The sequence below is a fragment of the Helicoverpa armigera genome, chromosome 1 (genome assembly GCF_030705265.1).
Source record: "Helicoverpa armigera isolate CAAS_96S chromosome 1, ASM3070526v1, whole genome shotgun sequence".
NCBI classification, from domain to species: Eukaryota; Metazoa; Arthropoda; class Insecta; order Lepidoptera; family Noctuidae; genus Helicoverpa; species Helicoverpa armigera.
In genome coordinates, this window is record NC_087120.1 from 4,591,408 (window position 1) to 4,617,304 (window position 25,897).

The window sequence follows — 25,897 nt, forward strand, 5'->3', positions numbered from 1 at the left end:
AATCGGTCCAGTAGTTTTTGAGTTTATCCATTACAACCAAACAAACAAAGTTTTCCTCTTTGTAATATTAGTATAGGTACTAGATAGATAAAAACACAGTCATGAAAGTAACATAATATTTATTAAACACAAATAATAAAATTCACATTTTAGTTTCGATAATAATAGACATCTAAATTATTGTAAAATTGTACCTATTTATATCTTGAAACTTATGTATACTGCTTACAAAAGACCACCACTAAATATAATGATAAAACGAAATTACAAAAGACTTGAACGGCGTCAGGTTACGATGTCCTTTTCACTGAAAATAGAGAAAAAATAATTAGATAAGTACCTACCCTTTTTAGCAGCACGTAGTATGTATGTATAGAGCACCTATGTGTATATCGGGTGTGTCGTTCATAATCACATTAAATTAAATGCGTTAATATACTGGTTAATATATGTCGATTAACACAAAGATAAAAGAAAAATACGTAAAAATAAAAAAAATGATTTTTTCAAACAAAGTAAATGGAATAAAAATGTGCAAAAATTAGAACACCATATAAAAGTCAGTCATTACAAACAACTGAAATTCTCCCTTGAAAACTGACAGCTGTCAACTGATCAAAACATACGATACTCCTAACTTTATCTCTGCTTTACACATGATGTTGTAAATTATAAAAACGAAAAATGACTCCTGTGGCTAAACCACTGAATGGATTAGGTTATTTTTTTTACAATTCGCCATAGAATATCATAAAGTATATGTGATATGATTTAATGTGATTGTGAACGACGCACCCGATATAAATAAACGACCTACTCTGTGATAGTAAATTTAGGAAAAGATTGACCAAAATTGATTCGTTGACTAGATCGAAAATAAATTATTTTATCATATTCTTGTGTATTTAATAATTAATAATAATGTCACTATTATTCATCATTTTGATGAAAAATTATATATTTTTTTATTAACTACATGAGCAAAATGAGTATGAAGTTTCGTAAAAGTCTGTGTCAAAGCCTTTTAAATTACATTGTAACAGTTTTTGATGGTTCAATGAAAGTAATGAATTTGATTAGTTGGAAACTACTTAATCTGGCAATAATTTAAATGAAAATAAAAAACTTTTTTACAAAAAAATGGCAAAATTAACTTAGTAACATCCATTAGACACCGACTTCTATGCCGATGCACCTAAAATTAGTTTTTTTTTTACTTTTTAGTGTTTTTGGAAGTCGGTTTAATTTTTTTGTAAAAAAGCTTTTTATTTTCAACTTTTCAGTGATACGAATAGTTGTCACTATAGTAAGTTCAACTCAGTCGTGCGCGCGGCCCTATGTGTGGGTAACCCTTGTACATATACAGTGACTTTGTGTGCGTGACAAGAGGTACAGTCGGGTACAAATACAGTTATTTAGGGGTTGTATACGGCTGTTTAAAGTACAGTTATTACGTAATTTCGTTTATTTATTTATAATGATTCTGTATCGCTACTTGAAAAATCAAATGATGAATTTTCGGATTCGCTACTTTCACCAATGTTTATTATAAATTCTGACTCCATGTCAAAATGTCTATAGTATTCTTCTTTTTTCTTTTGTACATGTCGACAAGTATTACCCAACATCCCTTCATCAATTTGACTTAAACGTTCATTTATGAGTTTCATTATTTCCGTCTTATTTTGGTCGACATTATGCGAAGCAATATAATTTTTTTTAAATTCCCCACACATTTTGTTTCCATTATTATACTAAATTATAGGTCTTTTTACATTCTTAGTCCACACATTTATTTATTGTCCGCGTACCCCGAGCTAGAAAATATGTAAGGAGTATTTAATTCATCTTAGATATTTCACTTCATTTATTTCTTAGATACTGTCAATGTCAATTTGAAAAGCCGTATGAGAAAATAATGATAAACTGTAAAATGTAATAATAAAAAGCTTTGAATGTTGTTTCATTTTTTTGAAACGCTACCTGACTCCTTAAAACATTTTCTCCGTGAAGAACTAGACATTTTCGTAAACGACTGTACCCATAACAAAAAGCGATGAGAACACGTCATGCTCGGACGACGTCACTGTCACACGAATGAAAGTTGTATATTTACAAGCCGACGCACACATAGGGCCGCGCGCAAATCTGAGTTGAACTATCTATATCCATATAAGTAGAAAGTTCTCATCAATACAAAGAATATAAGCCCAAATACGAGGTATTTTACATATTCAGTTGTCGAATTCCCTCGACCTTCTCTGGTCTCCATCATCAGGCCAGCTCCAAACTTTCACTGTTGCAAAGGTCTCGTCAATACAAAAAATATAAGTCCAAACACGAGGTAGTTTACATATTGAGTTGTCGAGTTCCCTCGACCTTCTCTGGTCTCCATCATCAGGTCAGCTCCAAACCTTCACTGTTGAATAGTGCTTTCAGGCATACACCTGAATGTCAAGTTTTTACCCTAAGTATGCTTACAACTTTCGAAGGTTTCCCTCGATTTCTCAGGGTTTCCATCATCAAATCCTGACCTGATGACGATGGGACCAAATGACAACAATACCCTTCCAAATAAAAAAATATTTTTTGAGATCGGACCAGGCGTCTTTGAGAAATCGAGTAACAAACGTAAAAAAAAAATACAGCCGAATTGAGAACCTCCTCCTTTTTGGAAAGTCGGTTAAAAATACCTAGTTAACTAAATATGGTAATGATATAAAAAAGTCGTCGTATCATTTCAAAGCGTTATGGTCACTTACTATAAAAATGTCCAAAACCATTGGTAACTGGAAGTACACCAGTACAACCATAGCAGTCACGGCTGCAGTCCCAGCTACCACCTTCTTGTGTTCTTTTATCCAGCTACTGAACATCAAGCTTTTCACGAACTTCATAGGGTTGTTCGACGATACCGCCCGACTGCAAAAAGTTGTCAATTCATAAATTAAGACATCTTGAAATAGGATGAACATCATCATCATCATCATCATCATCTGAGCCATAGGACGTCCACTGCTGAACATAGGCCTCTCCTTTAGATATCCACAGATACCTGTTGGAGGCGACCTGCATCCAGCGTCTTAATTATTAATTTTTAAATTATTATGAACATAATTTGATCAAATCAGTGGGGAGATGGAACGTGGTTAAATAACTGGAAACAGCTGGAACTAAACTAAGGGTGCATCTATATGGTGCAAGTAGCTTGCGCAAGTGACAAATGACAAGCGACAAGAGCATGCAGGTGGGTATTTTGCTTTAGTACATGCGCGAGACGCTGGACCCGCACGTTTTTGAAATGCAGGTAACCAAGCTCCACTCAGGCGAGGTTGGAGTGCCGCTGGGCCTTTTTAGTGGGTATACCGGGAACGTCTTTACCGGAGAGTCCCACATATCCTCTCCCGTCCCCCGACGGGAAGGGGATGCGTAATAGCATTTTTAGCCCAGCGACAACAAAAAAAAAGGTAAGCTACGCTAGTGCCTCAACATGCGCAAACTACTTGCACCATGTAGATGCACTCTAAAAGAACTGTGTTGCATCGTGAAAATAAATTTGATAAAACTTAAAAGGTCATACGCAGGGTCAGGCAAAGGAGCCGGTGGTTCCCTTCCAAGTCCAACTGGCATCAACAAAGCCTTCTCTTTCGGCAGCAATGACATCTCCAAATCTATAGCTCCCTGTAATATAAACATAGAAATCATATTATAGTTACTTTATATAATTTCAAGACTGACTACGGGTCTTCTGAAAAATACTAAAATTAGCCCAGAATTCAAACTTAATAAAAAAGTCATCTTAGGAAAGATTTAAATGTTTCAAGGGAATTAAGACAATAAAAACATTAAGTAAATAAAATTAGGTTAAAAATTACAAAAGCAGATCAAAAAGATAAGCGTCATCATCAGCATATCGCAGTCCACTGCTGGACATAGGCCTCTCCAAGTGCACGCCACTGAGATCGATTTTCGGCTTCTCGATTAAAAAAAGATAAGCGTATTATCGTTAAAATACTTACAGCAGCTGAAGTCATGCCAGTATTTCTATTAGTATAAACAAGAGGCCACCATGCCCTAATCGCCACAGTGGTGAAAAGATTTATCTTCTTATTCTTATCCAGTTCTTCTTGATTACATTTATAAGGTTGCTTCACTCCTCTGGACATTGAGTTCAAATTGAAGGACACGGATGCTGTTACAATAAGAACAATTAAGTAGTGGGAAATTATCACCTAGGCTGTATTCCAACCGACCTGACTGTCAGCCACCGAAAGTGAGCAGGCTCACAGTCACTGTTAGCCTATCCCTACTAATAATATTGTAAATGCAAAAGTAACTCTGTCTGTCTGTTCCGCTTTCACTAAACCACTGAACTGATTTTAATAAAATTTGGTACTACTACAAGATAGAGTTGACCTTGAGAAAGAACATAGAATAGTTTTTATTCCGGCGCGGGAAAAGCTGCGTGTAAAGCGTATCATCGGTTAGAATAGTTATGGAAATACAATAAACTGCGTAACATTCGCTCACATTCGGAGGCAGACAGTCAGTTAAGTTTGAACACAGCCTTAGTGCGAAACTAAACACACAAACATAAAGACGTAAAAACGTACCTAAAAAATCGTCTTGAGACGCTGCATCGCTGTCCAATACTTGAACCACAAATATTGGAGTCATGTGTTCCTCGACCTCCGTGAATGGACCTTTTTCTTTTCTCACCAACTGTAAAATACAAAGAAACAATCAGATAATTATTCTATAGCGAGATTATATGCGGAATGTTATATGCCATCTAAAGAACCTACGTACCTTTTTCTCCGCTTGGTGATATTGGAAGTGGAATATCATACGCCAGTTAAAGCTACCTTCTCCTGCGGAGCTGCTGTAGTGAACATCGGTGTACTGAGCTTGTTCTATGGTGTCGATCCATCTGAAAATACAAAGCATGAAAATGTAAACTTCTTCGATTGACTTTTTAAAATATGTGTGGAAATGGCCTCTAATCTTTGAAGCTTAGGGTGCATCTACACGGTGCAAGTAGCTTGCGCATGTTGAGGCACATGCGCAGGTTACATGCAGGTTCAGCTACTCGCGCACGTACCAAACCAAAATACCCACACGCGTGCTCCTGTCACTTGTCACCTGCGCATGTTAACTTGCTCCAGCTACATGCACCTTGTAGACACATCCTAAGCATCTTTTTCCTGCTACAAGGAAAGACTATTTAATCTTACCTGATATTCAGAATATGGAATTTAACAATACTAACGCTCTGACATAAATATCGGAAACCTTCTTCCCGTGATCATCCAGCTTTACTCCTTGCACATCCCAGATGATTACGCGAAGCTCATATTCCTCCAGTTTTTTAGGAGTGATGTCCACGCCAGGCGGAATATATTTGTCCGCATCCAGAGGAAAAATATCCACCCACATTTGGAGCTTGCCCTGAGAAAATTAAATAAGCAGAACAATAATAATTTTTCGAATTCAAATTGTAGACTGGAATACGTGAGATCGGACTCATTTTTGTTGCACCAGGGACGTGACCGTGAGGAATTTCTGATAACTTCAACCGCTACCTAGTTTTACCTGGAAGTTGACCACATTCCCTATTATATTGCGAGAAGCCCTTGTTGTTTTGTGGATTTGCAGTCATCCTAGAAAATTCAAAATAATTACCTATTAAATGTATTAAAGATACCTGTTCCAATCCATTCTTTGCAGTATTCAGCAGAGGCCGTGACTCCACATGTTCGGGCACTAGGCGATACCCGCATATTGGCAACGTGTACCAGCTGTGTAGTAAGCTGAGACAGATGTTTTCTTTGCGATCAGATGCCGACCTAAAACTTCTGCCTACAGGGAACAGATATTATCTTTAGTTTCCTTTTTTTCGCTTACTTCATCTATTCATACGGTAAGATCCACCAGAACATTGTTATAATCGTTTTTTAGGTTCCACACTTCCTTATCCTTCTGGGCAGCAGAAGTCAGTCATACTTAAGTGCTTTGATATTGCACATTACATATATGATATAGGTACACAAAATATAACACGAACACGACGTAATTGTATAATTTCCATAATACAGTTATAGAGACATTAACAATAGAAATTACCTGGAGTACAATGATGATGATGTAAATGACTAAGTAAATATGCTTCCCAATTACCTATTATTATCTTTTAAAACCAAAATAATAGGAGAACTGGGAACAAAATTTACATAGCCGTGTCTTCTAGAACAACGATGATGGATGACGATGTGAACTTGTGACCTAGAAATAATTTGATTATTTATTTGTATTACCATTGTCGCTGTCTCTATACTCAACGCCGTTGACGACGACCGTGGCATTATCAGGAAACGTGGGTGGAGGTAGATGATTTTTAGAGCACAGTTCTTCGAGAATTGCCGAAGGCTTTTGGGAGTCACGCCACTTGTTTGGTCCAATCCTGCAAAGGAGAAGGAGCATACCTACACTAATTTGTAACAGTGATGAAAATGAGTCTCTTGAGGAGTACTGTCTTTCATTCTCTGGCAGTTAAGTTAGACTCCGTACAATAGTATTTCCAGTTATTATCATAAAAGCTTCTGCCAGCGGCTTCACCCACATCCCGTGGACACCTCTGCACGATCATGGATAAAAAGAAAACTATAGCCTTCCTCGATAAATGGGCTATGTAACACTGAAATAACTTTTCAAATTTTACCCGTAGCACCTGAGATTAACTCGTTCAAGCAAACCAACAAACTCTTCAGCTTTGTTAACAACACCATGTTTACCATATAAAGAAAGCTTGTTAAGAGCTTTCCTGAGACAAAGCTCTCAAAAATTTGAGAAGAGTGGGTGGGACAGTGTTCTTACAAAAGCTCCTTTCTAATAAACACAAAGATAATATAATCAGTATAATTTTACTCACGCGTTATATTCAGAAGCCAAGCCAACTCTTGCCCTGTGCTTCGAATAGATCCTGTCTTCCAAGTCGATGGTTGTAGACCCAATGAGCTCGTCAGGAGGTACCGTGTCGTAGTCAAACAAGGAGACTGTTAGAAGGTAGTCATCTGGTAAAGTGCACCTGAACTCGTACATCCTGGAACATTATGTGAAATAGATTAATTTAACTTTTTCATTTTTGTGATTTGTTTATTTTACAACTTCATGGAATTTTCTGGAATCATGTAGCAGAAGAAATGTTCATTTATGTAGTTCTTTAATAATCGCGTCGCAATATTTAATCTCCGTTTACCAGACAATCACAGTCAGGAAAACGTGATAGTCAGAATCGCTGTGACTCTACACCGATCCCCTCGAAATACTCATAGAGAATTGCTACCTAATTGCTACCAGCTACCAATTGTTACTACCAACGTAAATTTGAAGAAAATCAGCATTTTAAGGTTTCTTTGCACTGAAAAAAGTGACGTTATAGCCATCCTGATATCAAAATAGCTGTCACCTTTAGATACTGATTATCTTCAAATCTACGAGGGTAGCAATTGGTGGCAACTAATGGTAGCTGGTAGCAATTAAGTAGCAACTCTCTGTATGTATTTCGAGCGAGTCAATGAGGAATGACAGTTTGAGTCGTTCTATTATACTACTACTCCAAAAAAAAATTACAATGTTTACTTACTTCCCAAATATAGGATTCAGAGTGTTCTTCACGTGACTTTTCCTATCACCAAGGTGTTTGTTACCACAACTGATGGCGACGTAAGGGTCTAGCTTGCCCGTGAATGCTTTGGCTACCAAATTCACTGCTTTGACCACGTACACTCGAACTAGGAACTTTGAAGGCTCGTTGTCCGGGTAGTCGTTGAAAAATCTGGAATCATGTATATCATCAAAGTAATTAAATATGTACGTGTATTTATGGAATAATGATACCAGTATTCTTCTATTAGGTGGACTTGTATGTAACAAACTATGTAATGGTATCTTATGCAACTAATTTGCTTATCATCCGTGGAGGGTTATGAAAATAGGCAGATTTATGTAGTTCTGATGACAATACAATAATATGGTACTATCAAACTGATCTGATGATAAAACCGAAAGATATGAACTTAAACTTTTTATTTTTTACACGCTAGAAAGGCGCTAAAAGTAGCAGATTTTTTTATGTATTTGCTTTTGTAACGATTATTTCAATCAATAGAAATTAAATTGTTTTAAAATAGAAATTATTTGTTCCTCACAAATACAGCTGACATTCTACCATTTGAGAATCATCAATTATGATCACAAAACTAGCTTCCGCGATTTCACCCGCGCTCCAATACGTCTGCTTCCCGTAGCTGAATGATGACAAAGATTTGTGTCCTTCCCGGGTCTAGCCCTCATCGGCCAGTTGCGGTGATGGCGTGACCAAGTGATATAGGGAATGATGTTTATAGTATAAACATAAACTTTATACACATAGATAACAACATCAATTGCTTACCCATTATTTAGTTCAACGCCATTACAGCTGACGGCAATGGTATCTACAGGTGGGGGCCACCTGTATATAGCGATACCTGCCTTCAAGTAGCCGCAGTACAACTGCTCATCTTTCTCAGGTATACCGGTCTTCTTCCCATTGAATAGCTTCAGGGTACTACACCAGTCTTTGAATTTTGCAAACTCAGGCTGAGCCTCTAACTCTCCATTGTACATCTGGAAACATATTTAATAATATGGTAAGTAATTTTAAGATGACGATGGTAAGGGAATTGGCCATGGTATGGTAGTTCCAATCTGTACCTTGAAGAAAAAGCATGAATCCGTCAAGCACATATTCAAAAAAGCGCTGCTAGCTTTTATTTTATATTGCTATTTTAAGATATTGATCAAGACAAAGAAGTGCCTTTCAAATTAATTTTATGCCACCTATTTAGAAAATGTTTACGCAATCCTTGTACGCGTAGTCTTTGATGCGCCTATTTTTTCAAAAAATAAAATAAAAGAAAAACTTACAACTATTCGATCACTGCTTGGTGTAGTTTCATCCATGTCCTCCTAAAAAAAATAAAAGTAATTAGCATAACTTTACTGTAACGTACTGATGGCCGTTCTCAATATTCTGTCTGTCTGTGTAATTTTGATATTAGCCCCATACAAGTAACGTCAAATTCCTGTCACTAGTAAGCATTATAGTCCTCCTGACCGATTTCGGCCACGGCGGCCAATCTTAACGGAGATTAGCCAACTGCACAGGACATATTATAGTGCATAAGCGTGTGCGCAGTCACAGGTGCACTCTCTGTTCCTTTTCTCTCACAGTCCGATGGGACCGCAATCCGACACGACCGGAGAGAGTTCAGGCACAGGACCAAAGGTTTAACGTGCTTTCCGAGGCAGGCTAGTAAGCATAACTACATAACAGATAGATAGAACATTGTTAACGAAGTCTTACTAATAAAGAAAAAACATACCGATATCGTTTCAAAGTATCTAGTCCACCAGTCTCTCTGTACAGAATGTTCTAGGGAAGTATTTTTGGCCAGTTTCTGATTCTTCTCTTTGGAGAACATTGGGAGAAGAACGTATTCTTCTTCATCGGCCACTTTATTGCAGAACACTCGTTTCCAACGAGGTCTTTTTGTTTCCTGAACACTTTGTATTGAAGTTTTGCTCATTAGATTGTCTATTGATTGAAAAGAGCCTTTCCTGACGTAGAGGATTTGACTGACTGAAAATAATGAAAAATAATTATGTTAAAATCTAAGCTTGCCCGATTTTCTATTGTAAATTAAAGCTGAAAATTGTTGCAGGATTATGGACTTCTAATTCGGATAAGGTAGGTAAAGGCTTTGAAAGCTAGCTGCCGACGGTACATGCAGCGACTGCATGAAATGCGCTTCAATCCAAGACTGATTCATATAAATGCATTAAAACCAGTATTGCAGCTACTGACAATTTAGTGCAGTCACGGCATGTGCGGTCGGCAGCAGCAGTCAAAACATACCTTTGATATTAATTAAATAAGTAGGCTATTTATATTATTTTATAGAAACTAACCTTGAAAGAAACTGGAAGCCACAATAGACACGCTTCTCAAAGACGCATCCCTTTCAACTTTCGGTATCCAACTAACAATATACTTGTTTGGGTTTTTAACAATATTCGTGCCCAAAAAGAGTGTCCTTCCAAAAGTACTGCTATCATACAACCTGATACTCAGAGGAGGGCAATAGACCTCATTCAAAGGAGCTTGGAAGGTTTGTGAAGATCTCCCATTTGGAAAATTACAGTTAGACTTCTTGTCACATACGACGTCAGATTTTATCGTCAGCTCATCAATTTCTAGGACGACACAAGGTTTCCTGGTCGTTGTGACGTCACGTAGGCCCCACCAGTAGATATCCACCCTGGAATCGATATTTTTTTCTGTTATTTTTAGTTTTTTGTAAGTAATTTAAAGCTTTTGGTATATCTGTATACATAATTTAAAAGTGAGCAAGTAGATAATAAAAAAAAGCCGATAATTAAAATAGATCTTGCCATCCCCGGCATTGGACCATTGGTGACGTAGTACTTTCAGTCGTAATCCCTCTAGGCTAAGATGGAAATTGTCTATACTATAATATAATAAAGAGGAAACATATTTTGTTTGTTTAAAAAGGTTACGAAATTACTGAACTGATTTGAATAATTCTTTCACTGTTGGGAAGTTACACTCTTCCCAAATAGTTTAAACCATATTCTATCCCAATACGGGAGGTAGTTATCACGGGACGCGGGTGCAACCTCGGCCAATAGGCTAGTGGCTTCCCACGGGATAACAGTATTTCCCCACTATTTACTGGATGTTATTATACATATAAACCTTCCCCTTCAATCACTTTAGGTATCTATTAAAAATATCCCCATCAAATCCGTTGCGCAGTTTTAAAGATTTAAGCGTACAAAGGGACATAGGGACAGAAAAAGCGACTTTGATTTATAATATGCAGTGATGCTCACTTGTAGGTGGTAGCCTTGGGTATCAAGTTGGGTGGCAAAGGCTCAGGGTCATCAGACTCAGCCTCGACAGCAGGTTCCTTCACGCCTGTTGCAACGTATGTTTCTTCCACTGGACCATACACTGTGCTCTTCATTAACGTTTCCGGAATCTGAAAACAGAAGGAAAAACAATTTATTTTCGAAAAAGCAATGAATATTTTGGGAAATAAGCACACTTTGGTTTACAAAGTTCCAAACGTACATATCATCTTCGTATTGTTTTCGTTTAACACACTTTATCATTAGCAAATGAAAAGTCCGGAAATAGAGAATTGTTGCATGTTGTCACTCTTCATATTGAGACAGTGGTTAATTTTACGCGATTACTTTGTTGTCAATAATTCGCAAAGATTACAATGATCGAAAACGTTAAGTGATACTGGGACCAAAAACATTTCTCTTAGAGATATTATTCAACTAAAAACCCCGTGAACTGTTTAATTTCAGACTCTTGACAACTCTCACAGCAACTTCACACTGTCTAGCCTGGTTACAACAATGTTTGGGTCGGCTTCCAGTCTAAAGGTACGTTATCAATTCTTGCAGTCGGCTGCGATTGCCGACCGCACACACCGCGACTACATGAAGTAAGACACAGCTGCACTACTAGTTTGTATGCATTTATATAAAACCTTTTTGGATCAAAGCGGCAGCAGCACCTGCATGATGTTAGATATCTGACAGCAACTGTACGTGCACGCAAGAGTTCAAAATGTACCTTTAACAGCTAAGTAGTAGCTAAATACCAGTGTTTTTCTCCTAACTCTTGAATGGAATGAGTACATAAGAGGAAGTTTGAAAGTGGCACCGGTAACTGAAAAGCTATGTGGTAACCGGCTGTCATGGTATGGGCACGTGATACGGTAGAATGAGGACTGTGTTGTGAGGAAGGTGATGAGTATTAATGTGGATGGATATAGTGAAAGGGAACCACCAAAAAAACGATGGATGGATTGTGTGAAAGTTGGAATGGCTAGGAAGAAAGTTACTTTTGAGATGACGACAGACATAAAAGTAAGGAAGAAGAAAACATGCTGCGCCGATCTCAAATGAAAATTGGGATAAGGGCAGGACGACAATGATGATGATGACAATACAACATACCTGACACAACTGGACAGACATGAGGATCTGGCCGCTGTACTCCACACCTCTGTGCAGATCGTACCATTGCAGCTTAGGAGAATACTGGTATTCTTGTCTGTCGTCAACCACAGGTGACACTTGTAAACGTCCTATTAGCTCCGACTTGCCCTGTAAATGTCAAAATATTTGGTTCACACACAAAATTTCTTAATATTGAAAAGTTTCAGTGAAAAGCTAATTGTTCTCCAAATTCTATGCATTCTATACAATATAAACTTGCAAGCATAAAGGAACTATGATACATACTCCTTGATCACTATCCAAAACTTCAACCATTACTAGAGGAGGGCTGTTCTGTATTCTGTCTTGTGTCGCCGACACCAGCTTGTTGATCTTCAAGACTTGGTTCCAAACAGGTGTCAGAGTTTTCTGCTCGATCTGAAATTATGAAACAATATTCTCAAACAAATATCTAGTAGTCGTGGTGGCCCAGTGGGTAAAGAATCGATGTAACTTCGATGGTTCGATGCAACTTTTCTAAGTTTGTAAGGCGACGTTAAACTGTAGGTTCTGGCTATCATGGAACATCTTTGGCCATCATTACGGGTAGTCAGAAGCCAGCAAGTCAGACAACCAGTCTTACTAAGGGGTATTGGGTTGCCCGGATTGAGGAGGTCGGATAGGCAGTCGCTACTTGTAAAACACTGGTACTCAGCTGCATCTAGTGAGACTGGAAGTCGACCAAAGCATAGTTGGGAAAAGGCTCAGGAGATGATGATGATTGAGACTATGAAATGAGAATAGTGACCAATATTCGGTATATCCTGTCTGATAGAGAGTAGCTTTGTTTAGTTTTGAATATCAAGTTGTTTTATAATATTGGATTCGATTAACAATATTCTCTAAGTAGGTATAAACAAAGTGTGTTATTTTATTGACTTCCTATAATTAATTTACTGTAGAACGGTAGGAGATGTCTCAACTGGTTTACACCGTGTAATAAATAAGCCTTACTTTATTAACTACTATCTACCCGCCCCGGCTTCACACGGGAAAACAGTATTTCCAATATATTTAATGTATGTTATTATACATATAAATATAAACCTTCCTCTATAATTACTCTATCTGTTAAAAAAATCTGCATGAAAATCGGTTGCGTAGTTTTGGAGATTAAAGCGTGAGCAAAGGGACATAGGGACAGAAAAAGCGACTTTGTTTATGCTATGTAGTGATGAAAGCTTACCTTCGTTTCTTTCACAGAATTCAGAGTGCTTACTCTCACAAAGGGATGCGCGTGGTTGCTCCGATCAACGCTGGTATTCAACTTCGCTCTGTAGACGAACACTCTGCACTCCAGCATCTGGAATCATATAAAGAAAAATATTAGAAACTAAATACTTCTCAACCTCTAAAAATAGGGGGCATTTCGATAAGTATTGTACGCAAGCACCCAATTCTATGGAGCACCCATCCACGGACCGATCTTGCTTGACTTTTAACCATATCCTATTTATTTATATCAGACATCTACGGCCCATAGAAAATACTATACATAAATATCATAACATTAAATAATACAGTAATACATATTTTACATAAACAACTTAAAACAAATGCACACGAAGTGTCGGCGTCGTGTTGCGCTGCGAGGTGTCGCGTAGCCTGCCCGGGAACCTCCGATAGACGACACCCTTTGACCAAAACTCTTCCTTGAAGAATGTCTGACGTGCAGAGTTAGAACTCGCACCATGAACGAATTGAAGTTCGTATTGTGGCGCGACTCCAACTTCTCCACCCTCAAGGTCCAGTTGGTCTTAGACCGGACATACTCCACGATCTGCTCATCCGTCGTGGTGTGATGTAGACGTCGTGGTGTGTGTATGATCGATCGATTCGAGCTTTGACTTAGCCACGAGCTCGGGTAAGATCGTCATCTACTATGAATATAACTATTACCCAATATATTAAAAATCATATGTTATTAGTTATCCTACTAATATTATAAATGCGAAAGTCCGTTTGTTTGCCACGCTTTTACGCAAAAACTACTTAACTGATCATCACGAAACTTTGTATACAATAATCTTGGTGGTACTGAAATGATCATAGGATACATTTTATCAGCACACCACGCGGGCGAAGCCGCGGAAGGAAGCTAGCAATAAATACTTACCATAGTAGAAGTCTTAAGACACATGTCGTAATCCTTGATCTTCAACTTGTATCCTTTTGGCAGGCAACCCTCGAAGGCGTGGATCTGCCGGTACAACCCCATCCACAGGATCAGCTCGACCTTCCCAGCAATGCAGCAGCAACCAGTTGACAAAGTGTTCACGTGCTTTGGACATTTCAATGGCTGGAATTAAAAAAAAAAAAAACTTTTAAATATCATCAGGTCATACGTTCTCCACTGACTCGAATAGAAATAATATTGGTTTGAGAAATTTTCACGAAGCAATCTGGAGGCCTTAGAAGTTTTTATATAAACCTTTGACCCCATGGCTGTTTGCTTGACTATAGCCGTTGTTTCAGTTCCATATGAAGAAAATTTTAGAAAACACTGACACTTGTTCTTATTCAATTAAAACCAAAAGTCATTTATTCAAAGTAGGCTGAAAATAAGCTATTTTGAATTTCAAGTTTACAAAAGGCAGCCCCAAAAACGGTCACCCTTCATCACTGCCTATGTGTTTTTGCTGAAGAACAAATGGTCGAACAAACTCCTTGCCAATTCTGTTTGAGATGCATAATACTAGTGCAACAGATTCATCTCGACTAATCTCGAGCACAGATCAGTACAGATCTGAATACAGTTACTACGATAATCATGTTTTGACCTTGGGTCACACATCTGCTGTACTTATTTGTATTGCTTAAGCCTATCATGTCAATCACAAAGCAAGCAAGTTAGCAAGGGGTGCACATTTGTGTCCATTATGGTGCAATTACAATTGCTTTCTCCCTTAAATACTGATAGCCAGACTGGGCTGTTTTCAAAACCAGTACTACCTAACATAAAGAAATAATAATGATTTTTATTCATGGGATATTGTACTGAGAATAATAGTAACACTGGCGCTTAAATACCTAGTAACAATGAAGTACCCTGTTTGCTTTTCAATGATTTCGTACTTGACAGTATGTCCAATTTATTAAATCGAAATTAGGTATTCTAAAGCAAAATGTTTTTGAATATGAGGTTTATAAGAGTCAATGTAATACTATGTGGCTAATAATGTAAAAAATACACAGGTATTGTAACAGGACGATATTTTATCCTGCTCACTCTCAAAGGTCAGAAGAATTTTACGATATCACTAAGTAACATAGATCTTCAAAATACAAGGCAACAAAGAAAAATTTAAACATTATTAAATGTTTTTGTAGGTGCAGGAAATATACACTTTTCACTCATGTTTTTGCTATGAAACACTTTCATAATATGGAGCAAAAATCATTAATATTACGAGAATGATTTTAAACATGGCTGACAATAAAATATTAAGTTGTTTTATTTCACTTACCTTATTACAAATGTAGCGTCGAGGGGGAGAGACGCGCGTTCGTACCGAGTTGGGAGTTCTAACTGAAGGCGCTGGGACCTATCTACCAAAACGATGCACGGGAAAGGCGGGCGGCTAAGATAATTTCCCGTGACTTTTTCTTACACATCTTAAGCTAATGAAATCACCTAAAATTACACACAATTCCCAGTAAATTCAGTAAAAAATAAATCATATCATACCTTCAAGTAAACGCTCTGTATACGCCCACAGTGCCGTCCATTTTGTTCAGGTATTACTGAAAATATTATGTCAGCTATGGACATCTTGTAGTAAGCTACTCTTGATCCTCCGCTTAGGAGCCATACCACTATATCTGGCCATCCTTCAGATGTCTAGAAGAAAAAATGAACATCACCGACAGTCTTTTTGTTCATGAGATATACGTTGTGGACAAACGTACAATAATAATAATATTCGATACAAGCTACCCGCCCTGGCTTCGCACGGATGCAATGCTGATACTAAATACAGTATTTCTCCACTATTTAATGGATGTATTATTAAATAATGGAGAAATACATACCTAAAACTTCCACTTCAGTCACTCTATAAGTATATTAAAAAAACCGCATTCAAATCTGTAGCGTAGTTTTAAAGATTTAAGCATACATAGCCCTATATCCTATGTAGTGAAGTAGAAAAAATCAATGAATTAAATTAATTTGAATAAAACATGGGATGAATTTAATAACCTATTTGATCTTTCTTCTAGGTTATGTATCTAAAAATAGCCTGCTTGTTGTGAAAAATTCTAATAGTCAGCAAAATCATAGTCTTCTCTATATGCCTCTTAAAACTTAAGAACCATCCCCGACGCTATATACTAAATCCCAATAAAAGATTTTCAAAGGTAGGTACTTTATTTTTAATCAGATAAAAACATGTTTGTAGCTAATCCATCCAAAGGTTGTCTGGAAGAGATCGCTTTCAGTGATAAGATCGCCTATTGTACTCGTGTACTATTTGTTTGTTATGTCCTTCTATGTTATTAGTGTACAATAAAGAATATTCAATATATTCTTTATTCTATTTTATCTAATTATAACATCTTGTACTTGAAATTTCTCTGAAATATATTCAAGGTCGTTCTGAAACAACACCCTTAAGTCGCCGATAATAAAAAAAAAAACATTATAAATACTATCGGTCGTACCACAAAAAAATTAAACGTCTGTTGAACACTTGTCTTAAAAAAATAACAGATTATGAGGTTGAAATAAAGTCCATTTTGCAGCCACATTTTTTTAGACAACTATTTAACAGATTTTTAAGTTTTTGTAGTAAGGCTGTTAACGTTAAAATAAAATGAACTTACTTTGTAAATAAGGCTCTTCAAGTTTTCAGCGATCAGCCTTATATCAGCAAGCATTAGTTTGACATCTTTCTTTGTACTGCTCATAGATTCGGACTGAGTAATGGAATGTATGAGACTCATGGTAGATGCACATCGCTGCGTCCTTTTTGTTATTTGCTGGTAGATTTTTTCCTAATAAAATCATTAGTATAAGTTAGTCAATAATTAAAAAAAATTACAGCTACAAAATTACTGTCACTTGAGAGTAAGCTTTCTTCTCGAGGGTAGTTCTCTATTAGTAAATAGTTACGAGACTAAAATGTCAAAATCAAATATATGGAATACTTAGTGAAATATTGCTACTGAATATAGAAACGAGTGGAAAAGCCTTCTGCGAGCCCTTTGTCCCTGATGAGCTGTACGGAATATCATCATCATCATCATCTCAGTGATATCCCCTGAGCGGAGAAAGTCTATAGTTTTTTTTTTTAATCTCGCGCTCTTTTTCGCTTTAGTGGAGGCCGGTCTCTCAACCTCAAAAAAAATTGTGTCTACTGTATTCAGCTTCGAATTGAACTAGTTAATCGTCACAAAAAACACAGGTGTTCGGAATATAATTTGGCATAATCAACACATATTCTTTGCTCATTTGATGAGAAAAACTCCATCGAATAATAAAATGCACTCACTATCTCCTCCTTCTGCAAAGCCAGCTGCTTATTGTCCAATTCAGTGCTATACTTTGCCATAGTGCTCTCAACACTGCTGGTAGGGCTGGAGTATTGAATTATATCCAAAAACTTGAGGATATTACCGGCAGCGTCATCGACAGATCTGTTTATATCATCTGTCAGATCTCTCAACGAATTATACTCAGAATTCTTGAGTCGGCGTTCAACTTCTGTTAATGCTTGCTCCTAATAAAAGTCAATAAAAAATCAACAGTCATCTCAACTGTAGCAATATTTCGTAAAGTAAAACTTGTCAGAAGTGGGATTCGAACCCACGCCCACAGAAGTGGACTGCGACCTGAACGCAGCGCCTTAGACCGCTCGGCCATCCTGACTTATCAAATCTAACTAAATATACTCTTCTATATCTATCTGTAGAAGGACCTAAGCCCGTCGCAGACACAACAGATCGATCGGCAGCCGCCTCCGCTACGCCGACGCTGCAATTATACCTAAGCGACAGTTTTTCAGCGCCTAACGTTGCCTAGGAAACGGCGTGTACGCTGAATTGGCAATTAATTTCGAAGGTATGAGTGAGCACGCGCGGATTGCGTCTTGGCGGCAAGACGAAGACGAAGTTAAGCCAACTTGAATACAAACATTTAAAACGCGGCTATCAACGCTGATGATACAAATAAGGAATTATATAGGTAAAAGAAACTATCATACATTATTAAAATACTAAGTTCACTTACTATTTAAAATAAAATTAACTAAATCAATAATAGTAATTAAAAAATTGCATCAAAAACTCCCCCTCATCAATACCCACGAGAAGTGTAGAGGCTGGCAGCGTTGATACGCATTATTAAATTGAGAGATCAAGTTTCTATATTACACTCAAAAACAGTTGAAAATAGATTGCACTCAAAAATTGCCTTACAAGTTCTGTAACGATGCCAAACACCATATTGTTCCGATACATCCTGAACCTGAAGTCTGGCAGCCTGGTTGCCAGTTGTAACACTGGAAAGGTGTTCTCAAAATCCAGGTATCCATGAACCGGCCGGGTCTTGAGCACGTCCATCGATCCCGTATAGTAAAGCTTTCGGGTTCCTGATCATAAAAACGATGTCAGCAAAGAATAGTCAAACTACAATACCAGGTCTTCTGGCTGAAAATCTTCATACTCACTTATCTCAGTCATCATTGCCACAAACTCTGAAACAAGAAATTTTATTACTGAAGATTTTTCATCCACCTAGACAAATATGTCACTTGTTTATGGAGGGCCCAAACGCCTCCTGCTTTGACTCTACGTGGGAGTTATGCAGTCTATGACCCTGGGCACATTCTATGCGGCTGCGAGCCACCCATTACCTGAACGTGCCCCAAATGATCATAGCCATAAGGCTAGTCCGGGGTCACCGCACTATCACCCGCGAGGTCTTCTTGCCGGATTGCCACCATGTAATCTGGAGGCGAGAGTCCTCTCGCCACTGAACGACTGGCGCGAGGAGGCATTGCGCCAGGGAGTAAAAGAGTTGCTGCGACAAGTTGTCGCAGAGCGGGCGGTCTTCCAGCGCAATCTCGTGGTGGCCTGGCGGGAGCGAATATCGTGGCTCCGAGCAAGGCACGCCACAACAGTTGCAGTAAGTTCCTTCTTTGAGGACTAGCTTGAAAGGAGTCATCACGCCCTCAACTTCCGCATGGTGCAGGTCCTCACCGGACACGGTTGTTTCGGGAGGTACCTGCATCGGATCGAGCGGGAGGTGCCGCCCGAACTGTTCGGACTTGGCAGTGACAACCTCTCGCGCCCGGCCCTGGTTCAAATCATGGTTGCAGGTGAGAGGGAATGGGATGCCGATTACTCTTTCTACGAAGCAGTCATGCTAGAAAAGGAAGTGGCGGAGCGAATAAGAATTCACACTCTCATCTCAGCCACCGTAGCGGACGTGGAAGACACCACGACGTCGGTCTGTGGGCGGTGAGTTCCGGGTGGCTCATAATATCGTTCTTGAGTCTCAAAGGGGACAACAGGCCCGTTTCGGCGGCGCGCATTATTCCACGCGCTCCTCAAGGAGAGTTAGCACACATTTGTATAGCCCACCAGGGCTAAGGCCTGCCGGGGCTACGGGATTTTTAGAAAGAATTACCGAGGGGCCCTAGTTCATAAACGGCTTAGGAAGGAACAGGATGGGTTTTAGTCGTAAGGGGACTGATACTCCCTCCCGCCGTCCGTGCAGCGTGAGGGGTCATTTGATGACTCCCCATAATAAAATGGTGCAGCTTTTAAACGAAGTAATTTTCCCTATTTTTTCAACAATTACCTAACCCTGACTTATTTTTAAATTATAAGCTATTTGAATTTTGTTACTCCAAAAATAACGGTTTTTTTTTAGCAATAAGTCACGCATTTATTCTATTAGAAGACAGAGCCCTTATAAATCCCTGATTAAACTACTAACCTTCATCCCCTTGGTCATCCGTAGGTAGTTCACCTACAGTGATGGCAATGCCACACAGCTTTCCAGAGATACGCCGGTCCAGCATAGACACTTCAAGGATTGGGCAGAAAACGCAGAAATCTTCCATCAACCATAGACTTTCCTGTGGAAGAGTTTTATGTTATTGCTTTATTTATAAAAATAAACATTAAGATAGAAGACAGGTACTCAGAAGCCGGCAAGCCTGATAACCGTTATTAACGAGGGGTATTGGGTTGCCCGGGTAACTGGCTTGAGGAGGTTAGATAAGCAGTCACTCCCTGTACATTGGTACTCAGTGAGACTGGAAGCCGATCATAATATAATTGGGATAAGGCTAGTCAGACGATGATAATAGGTTATACAAAAATGAATTCATCAGAAATAGCAACACGAACACGAAGAACAGTCATGAAGAACTTGTTGACTGACGAATTACTATATGCCTACACCTTTTCTGGTCTGCGCAACTTACAAAAGGCTTTAAAAACAATTGAATGCGTCTGCGCAGAGCGTGGATGCGTCTGCGCAGGGCGAGATGTAAATCCGAAATCATACGTCTTACTTACAGACATCGGATTATAAAAATAAGCCATTAAATTTTTAGTAAACTTAAAAATAATGTGTGTACCTAATATACAGCGGCCACTGCAGTTAAATACCACTAACAGTATGTCAGTAATAAACTCATTATGTAACTGATTTATGAATTCATATATCTAAAGTCATATTACAAGAATTTTACCATCTTCTATGCTATCATACGTTTCCAAAAGTAGACCAATATCCAGCAATTTTTTTTTTCATTTTACTTAATTTTTTTGCCAAATTTTTATCATACCTTGTTTCCATATTAAATAACATATTAACTCAACAAGATCTTTTTCTTGCATACCAAGTTATTAGTTCTTTCAGACGATCAGCTGATAGCATGTGCTATCCGCCGCACATGCTATCGGCTGACTGATGATAAATTCACGAGAACACCGAACTTGCATCCCGATCATGCGCAGTGCGTTACATCGGGTCGTGTCGCGGACATAGTGCAAAAAGTTCGTTTTACTGGGAAAGTTCTAGGTTTTTACTGCAACATAGAAGTTTATGAAAATTACATATAGAAATAATAAAAATATGGTAGGACTGAGACATGATTGATTTTACATTTGATATTGTTTCATTTGGAAAAATATCTAATGAAGAGAAAACAACTTAAAGGCCTGTCAAAACAGTAAATATACATACCGCCTAAAATAGTAGGCACGTATACTACTGTTATTTAAAAACCATCAGACAATTTAATATTTAAAAATAATATTAATTATTAACGTGTGCGTCATGCTTCCCACTTTGTTATCGCCTACGTTTACGTTATTAACGCCTTTCTGTATTATATAGACCTTTAGATTGTTTTAATATTATTTGATAATTTAAAATAACTAACATTTCGCCATATTATGAAGGGAAGTTTGTTCATCACCGTTTTTTTTCTTCCCAGCCATAACATTAGGAAGCGATGAAAGGGGGCGTTTTTGAGGGTGCTGTCGAATGTAATTTGACGTGAAAAAGTGCATACTTATTAAGCGTAATCTCAAAAGTGACTTCAACTTTGACTTTAAATAATATGGAATTCTAATATTCGCAGAAATAATGACTCATTTTAATATTGTCTGTATTTGCGAATACTAAAGCAATACAAAATGCTAGAAAATGGATAAAACTGTACAAAATGTTCGAGCAACTTTATTGTCATCTGAAAACTCATTTTCAGTTTTTCAACTATCTGTTCAGTTTATCAACTTTTCGTCGTTTTCATTTGTTTTTACGTTGCAGTTCCGAATTCGTATGTTTTAGATGAATCCAGTTTTGAAACAAATTGTTTGAAAACTGTTCTAGTTGGGCTATATTGGATTTTCTGTTTGCAGCTAATGGGTTTTTCGGTTTAAGGACCATTTTTCAATCGCCAGATGACTTTTATCTGAAGAGAATATGTTTGACGTTTTGACAGCTTTGACAGGGTGTGTCGTTCACAATCACATAAAATCCTATAGCATATACTTTATGATATTCTATGGCGAATTGTAAAAAAAATAAACATATCCATTCAGTGGTGATTCCACAGGAGTTATTTTTCGTTTTTTATAATTTACAACATATGTGTAAAGCAGAGATAAAGTTAGGAGTAACGAATGTTTTAATCAGTTGACAGCTGTCAGTTTTCAAGACAGAACTTCTGTTGTTTGTAATGACTGCCTTTTATAATATGGTGTTCTAATTTTCGCACATTTTTATTTTATTTACTTTATTTAATATATTATATATTATTTTACGTATTTTTCTTTTTCCTTTCTGTTAATCGACATATATTACCCAGTATATTAACGCATTTCATTTAATGTGTTTGTGAACGACACACCCGATATAGAAAATATTCTACAAATCGGCCCTAAAAAATAGACAATTAACTAAGCAATAAATTATATTTACCGTTCGAACAATCAATTACAAAATGTAGTTGGTGGTGTTATAATGGATTTTAATAGTTTAATAATGTCAGGACACCAGTTCACAGTCTGGGTCTTTGAGATAATTATGTCCACGTTGATTTCGTTCAATAATATTGTTAAATACAGAATTACTAAATCAGTCGTTCTGAGTTAGAATATTTAGATTTTTGTAATTTTTTCACATTCAATATGCTCTTTTTGTTTGTTTCAAGTGTGTTGTAGCTATTGTGTCCCTGTACGGTAAGTTAATGTGTATTAATTGATTAAATGACGTAATTTTGCACTTCAATTCATCTAGTTAGTCCATTTTGAATAACGCGAATATTGGCATAAAATAGTCTTATTGATGATACAGATGTACATATGTTTAGCCAGGTAGGTAAAATACATGCTGATAGGTTACGTTTTTCAACTCCTGAGCTTTCAATGTTAGTAGGCCGCGGAGGATGACTCATTAATAGTTGTTTTAGGTAGGTACTCTTAATAATTTTCGTTTTTTTCTTTATCATATTTGTATTGATTATCAGATCTTTCTCACCATTTCTTTTAGACGCAATAGTTCGTCACGAAGATCTTTTAAGTTTCAAGATTATAGCCGTCTTACCACAAAAACTTTTAAACGTCAGTTTAAGACTTGTCTAAAAAAATGTCAAATTATGACGTTGACATATGGTTCGTTTTGCAGCCACAATTTTTTAGACAAGCGTTAAACAGGTGTTTAAGTTTTTGTAGTAAGGATATACATGTTTAGTCCGAATATAGGTACCGTAGAATCCGAATAGTCCGAATAGTCCGTATACGTACACTATCGGAAATGAGTTTTGATTTATTGCGCAACATGTGCAAAACTGTCTCTTTTTTAAACATACCTTAAGAAGCTGAATTGTGAAATTTTTCTCTGAATTGTATTTCCCGAGCCAAAATTCCAATATTAGTTTTAATATTAGTTATACATAACAGCATGAAAGTTGGCCTGCGTTTGCTTTAGCGGTTTGCGAATAGATGACCATCATTGAACATCCTTGGCAGTGGTTACGGGAAGTCAGAAGCCAGTAAGTTTGACACCAGTCTAAGGGGTATTGGATTGCCCGGGTAACTGGTTTGAGTAGGTCAGGCAGGCAGTTGGTCTTTGAAACACTGGTACTCAGCGGCATCCTGTTAGACTGGAAGCCGTCCCCAATATAGTTGGCAAAAGGTTGGGGAAAGGAAGATGATGAATAGATGACTATCTTTGTCAAAGATGGATTAAAAAGATCCTCAACCGTCTCAAATCGAGAGTTTGGGGATCATGCTAGTTTTGGAATTCGAAGATAGGTTGAGCCTTCTCAATAATTTCCAATTACAAAAAAATAAATAGCCTTATGGGGCTAATAGACAAAGGCCTTTGTGATGAGACTTCATATTTGCGTTATATTTCGCAAGAATTTTAATATTTTTATGTCTAAATGATGCTGAAGACATCAGCAATTACTTTTTAACCCCCGACGCAAAAACGACGGGGTGTTATAAGTTTGACGTGTCTGTGTGTGTGTGTGTGTGTGTGTGTGTGTGTGTGTGTGTGTGTGTGGCATCGTAGCTCCCAAACGGATGATCCGATTGTAATGCGGTTTTTTTTGTTTAAAAGGAATGTCATTCGGGAGTGTTCTTAGCTATGTTTGGTGGAAATCGGTTCAGGTCTTCAAGGTCATCAGCTCGTTTGTTAGGTGTGATAGGAATGTTACACGCTCAGTTGACTTGCAAGTATATGTGGGATCTGAAATTTAAAACACTAATGTCTTTTGGAACCACTGAGCTGGTCTGCTGTTAGGGCACGAAGGTAGGAGACGTAACCCTGAACTGCGTTTTAGTAAACCCATCGAGTTTGGGCTCGTTGAATTTGTCTTAACGAGTTCTCTTCATGTTTCTGATTGACGAGAACCTGATGCTGGAAATGGGATGTGGCGGATGAAACCCTGGAATGCCGGAATGAAACGGATAAACCGATTTATAATTTAGCTGAAAATCTAGAATGTCCAAAGGTTAATCTTTATTGTTTCTCAATCTGTGCAATTCTCCCAGAGCCAGTTTGTCATGAGGATTGTTAAACAGCTTCCTTTGGCCGAGATCGCATATAGCGACCCCATCTTAAGATAAAATAAATTAAATGAAAGAAGGAAAAATTAAGAAGCTCCTTTAAAAAGCATGAAATAAAATAAAATTATAAATTTTAAAAAACCCCCGACCCAAAAAAGTACGCAATAATTATTTCAAAAGGTTAAAAACGCTAAACCCTATAAAAAGCAAAAAATAACTTTTAACACTACGTAAACTAAATTTTGACGTGTCGGGGGACCGCTTTTTACCTACATAAATCAAATGACACCTACCTAATTACAACATTCGTTAAAAAAAAAACACGTATCTAAAGTAGGTAATGAATTAGAGCGGTCCCCCGACACGACAAAATTTAGTTTACGTAGTGTTAAAAGTTATTTTTTGCTTTTTATAGGGTTTAGCGTTTTTAACCTTTTGAAATAATTATTGCGTACTTTTTTGGGTCGGGGGTTTTTTAAAATTTATAATTTTATTTAAATCAGAATTAGAAATATTTAGTTTATTTATTGAGATATTCGATTCCTTTGTTCTCGAATATTACATGAAAATTCAGTACTACGTTGCACAGGTAGCGGAGGTAGACGGGGCGTGGTAATTTCTAGGAAGCAGACACCGATGCATTGATCATTCCGCGCTGCGCCGATCTGCTTCAATTTATGTATACCTACATATAAAATAGGACATGCGTACTGGACCTAGGTAATAACAAAGAGAATTTATGAACTACATAAATAAATTAATATTTTTTTAATTTTCTAAATTGTTATGTTATATTATGTAAGAACGGACATATTAGCTAAATGCATTATCAATTTAAATGTACTAATCAACTTTTTTGAAGTTGCCGCGAGATGCGCCGTGTAATAAGCGCCGAATCAAAGTTAGGAGGCCTTTGTTTAACTATGTGGCATTTTGGAAAAAAATACATTTGCATTTTTGAATGACTCGTTAACAACTTTGATTTCTAATTTAGCATATCTTTGGTCAAATGTCACAAGTTAGAAGTTAGTGGCAAGATGTTCTTTGTCTATGATGTCGTAGCCCCTTTGGGCACTCTCTTTCAGACACATCATTATTCATCTCTTTTTAGTAATACCATATACCTACCTGTACTTACAATATGTTACTCTAATCATCATGACATTAGAAAGGCTCCATTGCTAAAATTTGCCTAATTCAAACAAACCCTAAGTTTTCC

The 25,897-nt window shown here is 37.4% G+C and overlaps 1 protein-coding gene and 1 non-coding gene across 2 annotated transcripts in view; both read right to left on the minus strand.

Annotated features, from left to right (window-relative positions):
• Positions 1-109: 109 nt before the first annotated feature.
• Positions 110-25,897, minus strand: part of LOC110373002 (otoferlin) — a 67,984-nt gene continuing 42,196 nt past the window's right edge. Inside the window, exons 8-33 of the mRNA XM_064043463.1 lie at positions 20,084-20,225; positions 18,810-18,836; positions 18,559-18,731; positions 17,634-17,861; positions 16,966-17,136; positions 15,830-15,982; positions 14,258-14,440; positions 13,328-13,444; positions 12,388-12,519; positions 12,100-12,249; positions 10,957-11,105; positions 10,012-10,361; positions 9,426-9,682; positions 8,968-9,009; positions 8,453-8,667; positions 7,643-7,834; positions 6,929-7,099; positions 6,315-6,460; positions 5,705-5,859; positions 5,270-5,448; positions 4,810-4,930; positions 4,614-4,722; positions 4,020-4,192; positions 3,581-3,681; positions 2,763-2,922; positions 110-307 (exon numbers count right to left, since the gene is read on the minus strand). Coding sequence (XP_063899533.1) covers positions 305-307; positions 2,763-2,922; positions 3,581-3,681; positions 4,020-4,192; positions 4,614-4,722; positions 4,810-4,930; positions 5,270-5,448; positions 5,705-5,859; positions 6,315-6,460; positions 6,929-7,099; positions 7,643-7,834; positions 8,453-8,667; positions 8,968-9,009; positions 9,426-9,682; positions 10,012-10,361; positions 10,957-11,105; positions 12,100-12,249; positions 12,388-12,519; positions 13,328-13,444; positions 14,258-14,440; positions 15,830-15,982; positions 16,966-17,136; positions 17,634-17,861; positions 18,559-18,731; positions 18,810-18,836; positions 20,084-20,225 — 3,999 coding nt within the window. The 3' untranslated portion in view covers positions 110-304. The remainder of the gene's footprint in view (positions 308-2,762; positions 2,923-3,580; positions 3,682-4,019; positions 4,193-4,613; positions 4,723-4,809; positions 4,931-5,269; positions 5,449-5,704; positions 5,860-6,314; positions 6,461-6,928; positions 7,100-7,642; positions 7,835-8,452; positions 8,668-8,967; positions 9,010-9,425; positions 9,683-10,011; positions 10,362-10,956; positions 11,106-12,099; positions 12,250-12,387; positions 12,520-13,327; positions 13,445-14,257; positions 14,441-15,829; positions 15,983-16,965; positions 17,137-17,633; positions 17,862-18,558; positions 18,732-18,809; positions 18,837-20,083; positions 20,226-25,897) is intronic.
• Trnal-cag (transfer RNA leucine (anticodon CAG)) lies at positions 17,927-18,010 on the minus strand. The gene has a single exon. It is a non-coding gene; the product is annotated as a tRNA-Leu (tRNA).